General features: G+C 36.3%; 2 protein-coding genes across 10 annotated transcripts in view; both read left to right on the top strand.

Annotated features, from left to right (window-relative positions):
- The window catches only part of fignl2 (fidgetin like 2), a 107,390-nt gene extending 101,195 nt beyond the window's left edge, over positions 1 to 6,195 (top strand). For all 7 annotated transcript variants that reach the window (XM_087305892.1, XM_087305891.1, XM_087305889.1 and 4 more), the window contains 1 exon segment: positions 880 to 6,195. In XM_087305892.1, the coding sequence (XP_087162018.1) occupies positions 880 to 2,909 (2,030 nt within the window). In that variant the 3' untranslated portion in view covers positions 2,910 to 6,195.
- Positions 6,196 to 7,538: 1,343 nt separating this feature from the next.
- Positions 7,539 to 17,249, top strand: part of stat6 (signal transducer and activator of transcription 6, interleukin-4 induced) — a 52,523-nt gene continuing 42,812 nt past the window's right edge. The window contains exon 1 of one of the 3 annotated variants that reach the window (XM_087305274.1): positions 7,539 to 7,647. In XM_087305274.1, coding sequence (XP_087161400.1) covers positions 7,618 to 7,647 — 30 coding nt within the window. In that variant the 5' untranslated portion in view covers positions 7,539 to 7,617. 3 annotated transcript variants of the gene reach the window in all.

The following is a 17,249-nucleotide window of genomic DNA, read 5'->3' as shown; positions in this document are numbered from 1 at the left end:
ATATTTAGTTTTTTGCCCTTTATTAATTTGTTGATTCATTTTTAGAATGCTTAAAAAGTATGTTGAGTTTATAATTACGTCAAGTGTATTTCACATTTAAATGTTTAGAAAGAAGGAAATTGTTTAATGATAGAGAAGGGAGAGGGTGGGGACTAAAACCATTTTTGTTTATTTTTTTAAAGGTGTCTTTTCCATCTTTTATATGCATTAAGATCTCCTTTGCAACATTGGGCCAATAAAATCAATCATAAGAAAGCATTGCTGGAGATTGCTAAAGGAAAGGGCATTCCACACTCCCAGTGCTTCATGGGAAGTGGTAAATGAATAGCACAACTATTTCATCCACTAGTCCCTACCCCCTTTTCCCCATATCGTACACTCCCTCTCTCTCTCCCCCTCTGTTCCTTCTCTCTCTTTTCCTTACTCTGTCAAGCTGGCTACAGAGGCCTTTTAGAGTATTGCTTTGTGTATGGACTGTGGTGGTGGGAGGGGATGTATTGAGGGAAACATGCAGAGGGTGATAACACAGTTTCTCCTCTGGGAGAACTGCAGATGGCAACACAAGGCAGCAACAGGGCTGAGGGCTTGAAAAGAGCAAATTCACAGGCATTCTTTTTTATACTTATGACAGAAAAAGAAAGGCTCCTTCTGTTTGTATGCATACAATGCCAAACGTGTCCTGTCATTAAGCAAAATGGCAACACAACTGAGCTCCACGATCACCAAAAGTTTTTAGTTGTTTTAACTAGTCTTAAAATGATTCAATGTGAAGAATTAATTTATTTAAAAAATCTGCCTCTATTTAACCCAAAACTGATTTGTGGATATTTTATATGCTTGATTTTCCTGAAAAATCTCACAAATTTCTGTCTCTTGCAGGCCTATTAAAGATGCACTGGAACCCGGAGCATGCCCAGCCCTTGAGCCAGTGGCCTGAGCAGCATTTGGATGTGTCCTCCACCACCTCATCCCCTGCACACAAGTCTGAGCTCTACTCTAGTCGTGGTCGTGGCTCCTACAGCTACGCATGGGCAAATGATGACATCTCAGCCCTTACCGCCTCTAACCTGCTGAAGCGATATGCTGAGAAATACTCAGGAATGCTAGACTCACCTTACGAACGCCCTAGTGTGGGTGCATACCCTGAGCCTGGAGCCTTCGGAGGCCTCAACGGAGGCCAGAAAAGTGAACTGGAACCATGGCCTCTTACGCACAGCACTGATGGGGCATATTCCTTGGTGCCTCCTTCCTCTCATGAAAGTCTATCAGGGCCAAAAGTGGTTCCCACATCAGCAGGCCCACCAGGCTCGGGCAATGTATCAGCAGTTAACAGCAACCTTTCAGACTCGGGCTACAGTGGTAGCAGCTCCTGCAGTGGGCCCCATTCCAGTGAATACCCCCCCAGTTACAATGGCACCTATCTCTCTTCAGGGTACTGTCCCCAACCCAGTTCAGCACTTCCACCAGCCTCGTTACATGCCCTTCAACCGAACCCTACACTTCTTCCCAGTTACACAACTACTGCCCCTGTGTACAACTACCCACCTAGCACCTACCCCCACCAGACTGGCCTTGCTCCTAGCTACACCCACCCAACAGCCCCCTACATCCCCTCTCCACTTCCCTCAAGACCCACAGTGGTTGGTGGCAGCTATGGCTATCAGAACAGCAGTGTAGGAGGCTCAGAGCCTGGGGGCTCCCTGAAGAGAAAAGCATTTGAGATGACTCTGGATGAGGAAGACAGTGACAGTTCACGCTATAGGAAATATAGCTATGACCCCATGAAAACTGGGGGAGATTCTCCATATGGGGTCACTGATAAAGCTGGAAATGGCTTTGGAACAGGTAGCACTGATCCTCAAGGCTTTAAACCTAGTAAACCTTCATCTCAGTCAAGCCTGGAAGGAGATGAGGTGGGAAAGTACAGTGGGCTAAAGCCCCTGGTTTCACCAACATATGGAGCCGCAGGGGACTACAGCCCCCCAGCAGCTATGACAGGAGAGAATGGAGGTGCGGAGCAGGGTTTCTCACAGCATCGTTCTCAGAAGCGCTCTGATCCCATGAAAAGCATAGAGCCCAGAATGCTGGAGCTAGTTAGCCGGGAACTGCAGGACTGCAGTCCAGCTATGCTTTGGACTGAACTGGCTGGGAACTGTCACATTAAAGCAGCATTAGAGGAGGACCTGCTGTGGCCTGTCCTGCGACCCAACCCTGCAATCCACCCACCAAAAACCATCCTGCTATTTGGCCCTCAAGGAGGGGGCAAAACCACACTAGCACGATCCTTGTCATCTCAAATAGGTGCCTCCTTCTATAGGCTGAGTTGTGCAACATTGGCCTCTAAATTGAAGGGAGAAGCAGAGCAGCTCTTGCTCACCCTGTTCTCAGTTGCAACTGCCAGACAACCCGCAATGGTGTTGCTTAGTGAGGTGGAAGCCATTGAGGAGGAAGGTCTCAGACAGCAACTGCAAGCCCAGCTGGAGAAGATACAACATAATCAGAGCAACCAGTTTCTGGTGGTGTGCACCACAAGACGGCCTGATTTGATCAAAGATTCCCTTCTGCGCTGTTTCTCCAAGCGTTATCACATAGGCCTGCCAGATGGGAACACACGCAGACACGTGCTTCTGCAGGCGCTGGCGCCCCAGGGCTGCAGTCTCAGCGAAAGGGAGATGTCAGCAGTACTGCAGCGTTCAGAAGGCTTCTCTGTCTGGGAGCTGCTGCAGCTTTGCCAGCAGGCTCTGGCATCAGCTTCGGCCTCTGCATCAGTGCCCTTGCACAGCCTCCCTGCATCCCTTTCCTCCCCTACTCTCCAAGACTTTGAAAATGCTTTCTGTAAGGTACGCCCTCACAGCACCCCAAAAGAACTGGACACTTGTATGGAGTGGAGCAAGGTTTACAGCCACTGAAACCTAGTCAGCCACTGGTTGGGGACTGCTTAATGCTTTCTTTCTTTTTTTTATTGCTTGTTGCAGCCAAAAGAGTGGGACTTGTTGTGAAATTACAGTTTATGGTGGAGAGGCATTTTGGATTGAATGCATTTAATCTTGGGAACATGCCATGGTGTGTGTTTTTTTTTAAATAAATATACATATACTTTATTTTTTCCCAAAGAAATGAAATATTAGGCCTTTCTTGAAGGGGCATTTATTAGTTGCTTGGCTTATCTGATAGAAAGTCTGAATTATATTTTGGAATTTCACTGGAATTCCAATTAGCCTTGATCCTGGACTAAACCTGGAGGTTATAGATAACTTGATTTTTCTTCAAAAATACCCCCATTATTTGCAACTCTCAGGATCCTATTTATTCCCAGTCCACTCCAATGGCGTTGTATCTTTTGCGCTGATTTATTTTAAAGATCATTTGGTGTTAAAGGGCTTAGGATATATCAAAACTTTGTTGTTACCAAAAAAATCCCACCAACATCATTTTGTCCAAGTCACAGCATTCACCAAAAGGTATTTACTGTTATGCAACCTCTAAGGAAAGAAAGCAACAGTATTTTTTACAAAACTGATTGTTAGGCCACGGTCATATCTTGTGCACTTTGTCAAAGCGATCATTTTACCAAAAGAGTATGCATTGCTACCCAAAAAGTATTAAAATGCTAATCCACAATGTCAGATAACAGAAAGAGACAAGCTTTTACTGTTGGTATACTGCTTTCTGAACACCTTGTGAAAGGTAAGATTTTCCAAATATAACATGTAAACAACCCATCACATTCCTCACAATCTCGTGAGAGCCTTTGCTCAGGACCCTCGGACACAAAAAACAAGGGTCCATGAATGACTATTTTCTCTCTTCTGCTTTACTCAGTTTATTTTATTACTAGTATATGTAGTCTTGTTTGAAATACTCAGGAAGAATTTCTTTACCTCAGAAATGATAACTAAAGAATGTATGTAATCTTAGGGTCTTAGTAGTAAGTATTGAGGTTGGAGGTAAGCAACAGACCTAACACAGACCTGTATACACACTGCATCTGTGCTGTTACCTCTTAGGTGAAACTTGAAAATGCTACAAAGACAAACAATGAATGTAATTCAGGTATTTCAGAGAATATCTGATGCCATAAATCCATGTTTTTAACTCTCTATGAAAACATTTTCCCTTATCTTTACCCTTTATTTTTGATGTAGATTTTGATGGAGTGATGATTGTCTTCATGAAGTGTTATTGTAGACTGCAAAAGAGATGTTTGATTTTGTTGGACAAACTGTTTTTTTGGAAAACCATGGTTCAGAGTATGTCATTGCGTCTCTTCAGTGTATTCTAGGAACAAAACCTAAACAACCCAAACATCAGAATCAGATTGCTTTACGAAATATTGGCAGCTAATCATGTCTAATCATAAATTGTGGCAAACCATCATGTGTAAATGTGTTAATCAAAAACACTCATCATGTAGACAATCCAAATGAAGCGGCCTCTACCAATGTTTCAAATATCCTGTTTGTCTGTAAGGTAGAGTTATTTATATTGTCTGTAGATTGGATTGCTGAATTTTGATCAGTTTTGACGTATACCCTGCCCACCCTATGCTCTTAGCACATTGATTTTCCCCCATGGTTGCTGGCTCTGTACAGCCATGTGGTGAGCTGATTTTCCCATCCCCCGTTCTTCTACCTTACCACAGCCTTTTGGAGAAGCCATATTCTGATTGATGTCCAGTAACCCTATAGCACTGTTCGGTTCTTCAAGTACAGCTGGTGGCTTCACTCATGCCACACAGGTCAATCAGAATGACCCCTGGAGCACATATTGATCAGAGCTGAAGTGGCAGAAATCTGTAGAACCTGGCAGAGTCAGGGAAATATAGAGCGCACAAATACATCATATTGAGTAAGAAAATTCAGCACTAGTTCAAAATCCTAGAAACTAAATACTCGTTTCGACCTAGCAGTGATCCTGTAACTAGTGCTCATCACAAGTGGTTATAATAATAAAATTAATAATAATAATATTAAGAATTCCTTACATTTGTATAGCGCTTTTCTGGACACTAAAAGCGCTTTACAACTATTTTGGGGGGAATCTCCTCATCCACCACCAGTGTGCCGCATCCACCTGGATGAAGCAACAGCAGCCATATTGCGGCAAACCACACACTATCTGATTGGTGGAGAGGATAGAGAGATAAAGCCAATTATGATATTGGGATGGTAAGGAGGCCATGATGGACAAAGGCTAGTGGGCAAATTTGATCAGAATGCTGGGGTTAAACCCCTTCTCTTTTTCGAAAGACGTCCTGGGATTTTAAACAACCACAGAGAGTTGGGACCTCGGGGTTAACGTCGCATCTGAGCAGAATAGAGTCCCCATCAATATACTGGGGCGTTAGGACCCACACAGAATAGTTGTTGAGCGCCCCCTGCTGGTATCGCTAACACCATTTCCAGCAGCAACCTAGCTTTCCCATGTGGTCTCCCATCCAGAAACTGATCTGGGATGGTTAGGGGTTACCTGCTTAGCTTCAGTGGGCGACCATGTGAGAGTTGCTGAAAGTTATAGCTACTTATTACTGTTTTCATCAAGTATTAACATGAAAATAAAAAGAATGTAGTAGGCATCTATGATTTTGATCGTAATCTATGTGCTTTTGGTAAAATGAAATTACAGTATGAAAACCCATAATGATCATGTTAGGTCTGCAGATGAAGAGTAGGGGGTCTTTTGTCGCTATCTGAACACATTTGACCACATGAGTGTTTACACTGTGAAAGCAATTCAGTCAAAAGTAGACAAGCTCAAACATTTAGGTCCCCATTTGCACCTGTATTCAGTGCCCTGCACTTGTGATCAGCTTAAGCTTCTTAATATTAGAATACTAAACGCTAAGATGCAATGATTTTATTCAGAAATTCTAGAAGAACAAAAATGCATGGCTGATTTCAAAACAAACCATAGAGGGCAGTTGAACAGTTTGTCCAACAAAATTGTCATTAATTAGCTGTTTTGAATCTATTAGTACAGAAACTTTGTTCTTGGATCTTGTTCTTGTACATTTTCTGTAACCATTTCTACCTCATTTTTGCAGCATATTGTACATGAAAATATTTATTTCATGTCTTTTTTGATGTCTGTTTTAAAAAATGATAATGTTCTTGAACTGTAATGGTCTACCTCAGAAAAGACTGTATTTTAAGAAAAAAGTATTAAACAATATTAAAGAGAATATGTCACAAATCATTCATGTTTCAACTTTCCATGCATACACAAGTCGTTTGCCTTTATATATTTATATCAAAATACAAGGAGATTCAATAATGTAATGTAATAAAATTATAAACATCAATTGTCTCAATTTGCTATAGTTTATTTCTGTTAACTAATTGCATTCAATGTTTAAGGTGCTCTGTGATTAACGGTCCAGTATACAGTGGTTTAAAACAAAAAAAGCTAGATAGTTAATGTTATAAAATGTAGTCCATAAAGACATGATGTTTCCCAGAAATGGGTTGCGGGCATCCGCTGCGTGAAACGTGTGCTGGATGAGTTGGCGGATCATTCCACTGTGGCGACCCCGGATTAATAAAGGGACTAAGCCGAAAAGAAAATGAATGAATTAATAAATGAAGCCATGATGGAAATTGAGATAATTAAGTGTGTGATTGCAACCATTGTCTTAAGCTATAGGATATACATCAAAGCGCTTACCCCCAACATAACCCTCATTGGGTCCGATGTTTTTTTATTAATCAGATGTTTAATGTAAAGTGCTGATGGATGCTAATGATTAAGTCTCTGATTAAGATGAATAATGAAGGGTTACACACAGTCCTTGCCCTCCAATACCATTTCTGAAGGATAATTGTTCTCCAGCTGCCAGCGGAATAAAATAATATCCATCATACACTCAATAACACACTCACCTTGTGGAAGCATTATGGTGAATAAAATGAATCTGAAGGTCAATAATCACCTTTTCACTGATAATAAATCTCACGTGAATTAAGCTGGACCTGCTATTATAGAATTCATTGAACTGTCCAGTATGAATAGTCTGCATGTAATTTATATTTACGTTATAATATATATGGCATCTGCGAGGTAAAATAAGAGAAAGAAACATCTGATTATAAAGCTAGTTTGTTCAATGTCAGCCTCTTGAGTTCCACGTACAGAGTAATAAATCAGGGCAATTAGAGACAGGAACAGTTTGTAATTTGTTTACACAGTGTTAATTGGCACCAAGTTTCCCTTTACTGATTGGAATTTTTTTCCTGCCTCAACCTCTATGAGATGGTTGTATTCATTAATTTCATTCATTCATTAATTCATTTTATTTTTGGCTTAGTCCCTTTATTAATCTGGGGTCGCCACAGCGGAATGAACCAACAAATTATCCAGCATATACTTTACGCAGCGGATGCCCTTCCAGTTGCAACTCATCACTGAGAAACATCTTGCATTTCAATGGTATCTATTTAATGCAGCCTGTCGATGGTAGCCAATCAAGTCAGAGTATATTTTGAAGCTCAGAATTACCAACCAATCACATACTCCTAAAGGCGGGATTAGAGATACGTCTGGGCACGAGGAGTATGAGGTTGGGCGTTTGCCTGGACGCGAAAGAGATTTAAATAATGTTATCGCTAAACACTGTGAACTATGCAAAAACATAATGAACATCATATTAAGGTATGTTGAAAGAAACATCACAACTGTTTGAGTTTCGTGTAGTCGTCGAATCTGCGTTTCAACCTCGTCACAGTTTGTAAACAATGTCTTACGACCTACATTTAACGTTACCTAAAGTAACTTATGCAGATATTTTTAAAACGTTAATTAGCAAGAAAAACATTTTATATAATTAGAGAAATTTGCTGGTTCTTTGTTAAATTATTATTATATTACATGTTTAATTTGTTTTTTTTACTCAACTTGTCAATGTGGTCACGTGATCGAGGGCGTTAAAAGCAGGTGTAAGTTATATAGCAGCTATTTAAACTGTGTATGTGTATGTGAATATTTAAAGTTAATATATTTAATGCTGGTTATAATTGAGTGTACTGTAATTTTAAAAAGTCTATTAGAAAAAAAACCTTTATCTCCCCACCATTAGCCGCCTCACAGTATCAAGCGTCCGTGCGGATGCATTCTTGAGTGATGTGACCTGGTCAGCTTAATGTCGACCTTTCTGAATGCAGAGCTGGAGCAGAATCTCAATTACACGATGACAAAAAGTGGACTGATTCGTGTGTGCTACACAATATTGTAAATCTAGAGAGTTGCACATGCATTATGACTGCACGAGGAAAAATGGAAAAATGATACATTATGTTTTTTTTTATTCTGCGATATATACTGCGATATGAATTTCACTAGGTGAGTTAAATAAATGTTTGTAAAGAATCTATAATTTTAGTTTGATTGAGAAGATTCTGTAGGACAGTAAAAAAATTCCTCCAGTTTGAGCACAATAAGTCTTGTATAATAAGCATAATATTTATATTATTGAGACCCAAAATTTTTATAATAAACAATCTACAAGCATGGATAAATTCAATAAAGAAAAAGATGCTAATTAAATATACAGCATTTTATTGTTTTCCGAAGGATCAAAATGTATTCAGGTATTCGGTAATTGAATAATCAAATGTAAAATAATATTGCATAGTCTTTGTTTTATAAACAATTCCATTAAATTAATTATTAATAATTTTTCAAATTTTCAAACGGTATGTTTTCTTAAGCCTGAATGCTTTTATAACCCTCACACAGTTATAGGCCTCAAAAAACACATGCAAAATGATCAATTATAATCCAGACTCAACATTGCATATACTTGCGATGTGATTGCATTGCGATATTGATATATTGTGCAGCCCTTTTGTATTATAAAAAAACAACTATACAATTTGTAATGCAGAATCTCAGTCACTGCTACCCAGACCAGTCTGTAACTTGTAATGTACAGTAGTAGCCAAAAGTGATGACTGGAGAGGAGAGTTAGATGATGTTTGCTATCATTGACCCTGGCCTGTAGCCTAAACTTCATTAAGCCATTACAATATAAGGGATGTTATATTAAAGAGGACAAAATTATTTTAATTACAACTAATTTAAAGGGATTGTTCACCCAAAACTGTGAATCCTGTCATCATTTATTCACCTTTCACTTGTCACACTGTTTGAGTTTCTTTCTTCTTTTTAGTGTATAAGATGTTTTGAAGAAAGCTAGAAAATTGTGACCATTGTCATATATAGTGTTTGTTTAAACTACTATTAAGGTAAATGGTTGGATCTTCTTTAAAAAAAAAAAAAAACTTGTTCAACAAAATGTAGAAACAAATAAAGGCTTGGAACCACTTGATGGTGAGTAAATGGTGTGTAAATTATACATTTTTGGGTGAATTGTCCCTTTCTGTGTTTTGAAAAACCTACAAGTAGAGCCTATGATAATGTGAGTTTAATTTTATTGATAAAAATAATAAGAGGGAGGTGATTTTGTTAATTAAAATAGATTGCATTGACTACAGTATGATAAATTATTAATATACATTTTTAGTTAATTTGGTTCCTGGGCCAAGTTGTTTATGTGCTAAAGAAATTGGTTAGGCATATTTAAAATAAGGATCATTTGATGATCAATCATTTCAGTTGTGGACCCTATTCACATGTCCGGGTTTCTCAGTAGAAGAAGGCATCATAGGGTAAACTTAGAGTGCAGTGAATCAGAGAGTACAACAAATTATTTTTTTTACAATCTTACTTTTTAAAATAGTTTTTAAAAACTAGGGTTATCGAGACTTTCAGAAAAAGAAAAAAAAATGTGTGAGACTGAGGAGCCAGACAAGACAGATTGACTCAGCCCCATAGAAGCTGCATTTCAAACACCTCACATAAGCGTTATTTTGTTTTTTGTAATTTGACGCAAAGATGAAATAAAACATAAATGCTTATAAATTTTCATACTTTTTTATTTAAATTTTTTTTTTATCAAAATAGGCTTTAGGATTATGATGACTGTTAAACGCATCATAACAGTAATGTGAAAAAGATACATACTATTTAACAATATATTGTAATATATGTATATCGTAATATATGTTAACAAGTACAGGTCAGAATAAATATGTTTGATTTTGAAATAAATATATATTGGTTACACTAAATGATGATGGAATGGTAATGTGGTAATAGTAATTGTATTAACACATATGATGACATTTTATTTTTAAAAAAAGCTAATTAAAACATTAAAGTAAAATAACAAATAAAATGATTGTAAAGTGACTTTATATATATATATATATATATATATATATATATATATATATATATATATATATATATAATAAAACTAAATAAAAAAATTTAAATAAATGTTTTTATTTATTTATTTATTTATTTAGTATTGTGGCACAAATCTGGGGGTTCTAAAGTCAAAAAGATTGAGAAACATTGCTTCAGGGTAGTAAATCATTCCTTTACTAAGGTAAATAAGGTATAGTTTTACCTTTTGGTCAGTTAAAGCATTATAACTGATTTTTGCATTGTCTTTAACAGTCAATCTGTGCATTAAGCAGCCAACTATCTGCACTGCTATTCCCTTTTGGCCTTACAAAAACATATTCCTGCAAAAAGCATGTTCATTACATCAATATATTTATGATTTGTTGCATTTAAAATGTGTTCATTATTCCACATCAATGCAGAAATGATAAAGATAGAAAGCAGAGAGTTCATATGCAGTGCAGCAAGATTTCTCAGAGTTCACCTCTGTCCAGAACCGCTCATGTCTTGCTCTCCTTTGTCCTGTCTAGCCTTGATACTGACAAGGTTGACATCAGAGGAGATCCCTGACACAGGGTGAGTTAAGGCTGCCAGCTGGTAGCAATCAAGTCTATTTAGGAGTCAGGGACACACAGACCCCCAGGGCCAAAACCGTAACTAGCCCAACCCTTAGCCCCAACTCCCCCAAAACCCTCTAGTTACCAGTTCAACTGTATTGATTCCAGATGTGCTGCCTTCGGTGTTGTTCAGCACCGGCACTTTACCTAGGAGGACCCTGAAATAGGGACAAGCTGTGAAAGAGAGGAGATATTACACGTAGGGCTGGGTAATATGGCAAAAATGCAATCTCGATAATTATTTTCCATATTTGAACGATAAAGATACACAGTTGAAGTCAGAATTATTAGCCCCCCTTTGATTTTTTTTTTTTCTTTTTTAAATATTTCCAAAATGATGTTTAACAGCAAGGACATTTTCACAATATGTCTGATAATATTTCTTCTTCTAGAGAAAGTCTTGTTTTATTTTGGCTAGAATAAAAGCAGTTTTAAATTTGTTAAACACCATTTTAGGGACAAAATTATTAGCACCTTTAAGCCATATTTGTTTTCGATAGTCTACAGAACAAACCACCGTTAAACAATAACTTCCCTAATTACTCTAACTTGCCTAGTTAACCTAAATAACCTGGTTAAGTCTTTAAGCTGTATAAAAGTGTCTTATAAATATCTAGTAAAATATTATGTGCTGTCATCATAGCAAAGATAAAATAAATCGGGTATTAGAAATGAGTTATTAAAACTATTATGTTTAGAAATGTATTGAAAAAATCTTCTATTCGTTAAACAGAAATTAGGGAAAAAAATAAACAGTGGGGCTAATAATTCAGGGGGCTAATAATTCTTACTACAACTGTATATTTCGATATAAGTTGTTAACGCTTTCAGCTTTAAAAGAGTATTACAACTATGACTATAAAATGTCAGATAAATAACAGCATTTACTTGATATTTGGGAGAACAGTTTTCAGACCTCTGTAGAAAGAAACAAATATTTATAATTTACTGAAACCCATACCAAATAAATAGATGGTAACTGACAATTTTCTGAAGGACTCCTAATTTTTCCTTTCATATCTGTATATATACTTATTTTATTTTTTTTAAATACCATTCATCACATGAAGTGCACACTGAATTGACCAAAACAAATATAATTCATAAGGTTACAGACTATAACATTTTAAATAAATGCTGTAATTTTTAATTTCCATCAAGATTCCTGAAAAGTGAATTATATAATTACTGGTTTAAAAAAAGCAAGAAGGTCGCTGGTTCGAGCCCCGGCTGGATCAGTTGGCATTTCTGTGTGGAGTTTGCATGCTCTCCCTGTGTTTGCGTGGATTTTCTTCCAGGTGCTGCGGTTTCCCCCACAGTCCAAAAAAAGCACTTTAGGTGAATTGAATAAGCTAAATTGGCCGTAGTGTGAATGTGTGTGAATCCAAGAATGTGGGTGTTTCACGGTGCTGAATTGTGGCTGCAAGGGCATCTGCTGTGTAAAACATATGCTACATAAGTTGGCGGTTCATTCTGCTGTGGGGATCCCTGATTAATGCGACAAAGCCGAAAAGAAAATGAATGAATGAGCAAATAAAAATGAATGCAACTGAACAACAAATCAGCATTTTATTGTTATTTTATTTTTATGTTTTTGCAAAAAAAAAAAAAACAGTTGACAAGTTTGTAGCAATATTTGTTTACAATACAGAATATGAATTACGTTGTCAATGAGAAAGAGATATGAGAGAGAAAGAGAGAAGAAGAAAAAAGAATGAAGAACATGATATAAACTTGAGGGTAAGACATTTAAGAATCAATAACAGTACATAAATTAAAGTCATTACAAATTGAAATAGTTCTGTTTGCTTTCTTATTTTTAGATAATGAAATTAAATGTATATAATGACTAAATTCTTGCAAAAAAACAGGAAAATATGGTTTAGTGTTAGTAAATTTGCATTTGTGAATATGGAATTTACAAAGAAAATAAATTAAATTTATAACTACAAATAAACATATTAGACTGACATCTAAAGAATCATGTGACACTGAACGCTGGAGTAAGAAATCCTTTCTTTGAATCACAAATATGTTCAAACACAAACCTGTTATTTTAAGTTAAAATAATACTTTTGACTTGTAACAGTGCTACAGATATGTTCCTGTTTTATTTTTATTTTTTTCTCAAGTTTTTGGACCATTTCATTAACAAAACAATATACTGTTTTCGTTGTTTATTTTCACACTTGTTACCTTTTAAAACTGCTGTAAATGGTTTGTTGTGATAGAAATTAAACACTTTGCACAACTGCTATGGCATTTTTATTGATAACATTTGCTAGCTCAGAATTCCTCTGTTCCTGTCAAACTCTATCAGAAGGAGATTGATTAAGTCAAATCTGACTTTGTTTAAGTTTAAGCTGGACATGAAAACAACCCCTGAAGCTCCAACAGCATTGTGCTGATCTCAACAGCCCTCAGACAGGCCAAATGAATCAGCTAATACCCTTTGATGTAAGGAATGTCTGAAGACTCAAACTACCTTTCCTGCATATACAAGAGGGATGTGTATTTAATGTCATTTCAAAAACTTGTACATTTTGGGGAAAGTGTCCTTTTAGACCTGGGATGTCCAAACTCAGTCCTAGAGGACTAGTGTCCTGCATAGTTTAGTTCCAAGTTAACTTCTTTTAACACACCTGCCTGGAAGTTACCTACCTGCCTTGGTCCCTCCAGGACCAAGTTTGGACACCGCTGATTTAGACCGTTTGGTTTTATGACATAATATTTACTTCAACACCGATCATTTGGATTTTTACATTGTGTTACTCTGCCCTCTGGTGGTTGATGTTTTTTATTTAATTTGTTTGTTCGTTAAGTTTTTTTTGTAAATCATGTTTTATTTCAGTTTTACAGCCCTACACTAGTCATATATTTCTCAAATATCTCGGCGAGAATAAGAAAACGCTATTCTGGGTGTGGGTGTGAGATTATAAAGGGTTTTCAGTGGTAGTAATGACGAGGCAGTTTCCTGACTCGCTTCCTGGTGTGAACCAAGACATGTTGCCAGGTCTGCTAAAAACAAGCAAACTAAAAAGATAGGTAAACACAAAATACGAAATATGTTAAAGAAAGCACAAAATAAGGGGAGACTTAACAATTTATATGCGAGACTATTGTATTTTTTCTTAGGAACGATCAACAAAGAAGAATATTAACAAGGTAAAGGATAAAATAGGCTAGACAACAATATTTATAAAATCTGGGCATGGCAACTTTCCAGCTCACGGGATCCCACAAATGTAGGAATCATTCAGAATGATGTTTATTAAAGGATTCGAATATATATTGATGGTTGGGTTCGGTTTTAATGGTTGTTTTTTCCTGTTTAATTAAAAAAATAAAAATTTTCGTAATGTTATTGTATTGAAACTGCACTGCTGCCATTTATTGTTCGTACATTAAAACAATAGCAATATCTCATTTGTATGTGACTTTCTCTACGATGGGAAAGAAGATATAACAATAAAACGCAAAAGCAATCGAGCCTCTTTGAGAAACGGAAACCCCTTTCGAAACTCCTTACTGGAAGTCAAGTGATTCGAGCAGAAATGGCGTTGTTTCCCCGCCTACAAATGACGTTTTGCCTAGAAATATAGAAAGCTGCCTCTGTTAAACAGGCATGTGGTGTCTAAAATTGTACCTCGCTAGCTATCTCGGTTTTGAGACACAACCAGTGCGAAGCTGTAGATGTGTTTGTCTGCACTGTGGTCAATGGTCGTGTTACCACAGCTGACTTTCTCTGTCCTTTTCTGGTTTATCTGTGATTTTCAAAACAGTTAAAAATAATAATACACATAAAACACATAAAAATCAGTTTAATTTATATTATATATACACGGTAAATTCTAACCCAGCATATGTGTGTATGTGTATGTATATATAATTGTAATATCAATATAATTCAAAGTGAATATTAAAGTCAAATTAATAAATTATTAATAAAAAATATGTAATAAAATAATGCAAATTTCAGACAACAATGTACACACACTAGGACAATTATTGAATTTATTAAAGTAAGAAGTGTGATTACAGAAACATGCATGCCTATATAAAGATACTCACAAAAATATGAAGGCACTCCACTAAATGAAAAACAAGCCCGTCAAGGCACTTTTTATCACACACATTTAATTTTATGTATACTTTATTAGCTGTATTGGTATTTAAAAGCACATCTATATTTCCAATGATGTTCAGCGGGATAAAGCTTCTCATTCACCTGGGAGAGGAGCTGCGTCAGTGTGGCCAATAAGCAGCAGCTTCAGTGCGACTGTAAAGTGAAAGTAGGTGGATAGACAGAAAAAAACAACAAACACACACGGAAGACGAAGAGTTTTATCTGTACGCGTGTTAAAGAGCTGGCGTCGAAATCGGGTAAGTTTTCACCTTAACAGCATTGTATTTAAGTTTCATATAATCCGCGGATAGTGAGTTTATCGCGAAGCGAATTTGTTTATCTCCGAATGTTGTTGTAATGAGGAAACATGAGTTTTGTAATAGCCCACTTTCCTCATATGTACACGAAAGCCGCTTTCGAGCGAAGCGAGCAACCAAAACGATTTCGTATGAAGAGAAATATCCTTTTATAAGAAGTTTATCTCAGTTCTAATGTAAATTCGATCTAGATATGTCATTATAACATGAGCATACTCAAACGACGGCAAAATAGCATGGTCACTTATTTACTTTGCTCCTTGACAAAACACTCGAGAGGAATTAACTTCATGACAATTCACAAATTTAACAGATTTTCTGTAAATAACTTGTTGCTGGATTTAGCGAGGAAAGAAGGCCTACTTGTATGTAGTGGACTTGCATATTACTGTCCACTGTGTTACATGTTTAGTTTGAAAATGAAAAACATATATTGCAGCACGAGCGCCTGCTTGAAGCCAGGCCCCACTTTCTGTTCCCCAATGGCTGTGTTTTATGTTCTTTTCAATGTACACTAGTTAGATTTAAACCCCTTTTCACTATTGTTGTAACATTGCATGTGTCAGTTTCAGTCTTGGGGATAGGGATGTTGTTATTTTTCATAAATATTAAATGAATACTAATGGCTGCCTTTTAAAAGGCACTAGTGGGCTTAGTGGTGTGTTTATTTCTGTGCAAAATGAATTAGAAGCAAATCATATTTTTTATATATTTGTTCATGGTTGATGTTTTTTGCTGGTATTAATTTTTAATTATAAAATTTAAAACAATTAAAATTCAGTTATTAGGAAATTTGAAAGAACAGACTTCAGTACAGAATAAATTGTAAAATGTCTTCCCAAATTAAATCTAAAGAAATATCGGATGCTTTTCAAGTTTTTCAGCGAAGCAAATTGTTTGCTTGCGTCTTTTTTAGTTATTAGTCATAGTGTTAATATGAGTAGTAATTGGATGACTGCACAACGGCAGTGTTTAGATTAGAAGTATATCTGACTGATCTTAAGTGTAAACTTAGAATACAAAATGGTCATTGGGATGAAACACTTTTTAGAGCCACACATGTAAATTGTCCTTATTGTTGACTTTAGGTACCTATTAGCACCTAAAGAATCTGTGTGCTTTTTGAAAAGGCACAACGTCAATGACAGTTTGTACCTTTTTTCCTGGTGTACACTTAAGATCAGTCAGTCAAGGCATTTTTGTACTGTAGATATGAACACTGGTCTTGTTTAGTAGTGTAACTATCATAGATTTTAATGGCAGTTTTGATTAATGACAAAATAAGTGGTCTTGGAATGCTAAGCTGCTTTGAGTTTAACATCTCTATCAATAGTCTATGAAAAAGTATTTGTGTGATTTTTTTTTTTTTTTTTTTTTTTTTTTTTAGGTTGAGAGATTGTTTTCTATTTTCCTTTTATAGAGAATTAACATTCAGGTAAACTAAAATGAGCAGTCAAATCTTTTCATTATCGCAGTTATTTCTCTTTTGACCAGTGAGATTGCACAAGGTTGACAAATTGTGCATTTCAGATAATTTCCTTGGAAGTAATGCTTGAGTATTCTCACATGTTTCCTCTTAGAGTTTCACAAATAATTTTGACAGTCAATCAAATAAGCTCAAACTCTTCTAATCAGATTTTTCCAAACCACATTATCCAATATATCCCTTGATCATCATTTTTATATGCTTTGTTTTTTTATTTCTGTCTTAATAGAATTAGGGATAAACGTCTAAGGCCAGGTTGATGCCTTAAAGAAACAGATAAAAGCAAATGTAAAATTGGGTGCTGTTGCAGGTTAAAGATTTAGCAGAAAATCAGATTTCATGCTGCTGCCACCAGTAACATTATAGGATAGTGCTAAAGAGCAAAGTGAATGATTTTACGCAAAAATACTCAGAATGCATCAACAAGAATAAAGTACTGTATTTCTATATAAGGATTA

The sequence above is a fragment of the Danio rerio genome, chromosome 23 (genome assembly GCF_052040795.2).
Source record: "Danio rerio strain M-AB ecotype USA chromosome 23, GRCz13ab, whole genome shotgun sequence".
Classification (NCBI taxonomy): Eukaryota; Metazoa; Chordata; class Actinopteri; order Cypriniformes; family Danionidae; genus Danio; species Danio rerio.
The sequence above is the reverse complement of the archived record's forward strand: the minus strand, read 5'-3'. Positions and strand labels throughout refer to the sequence as shown.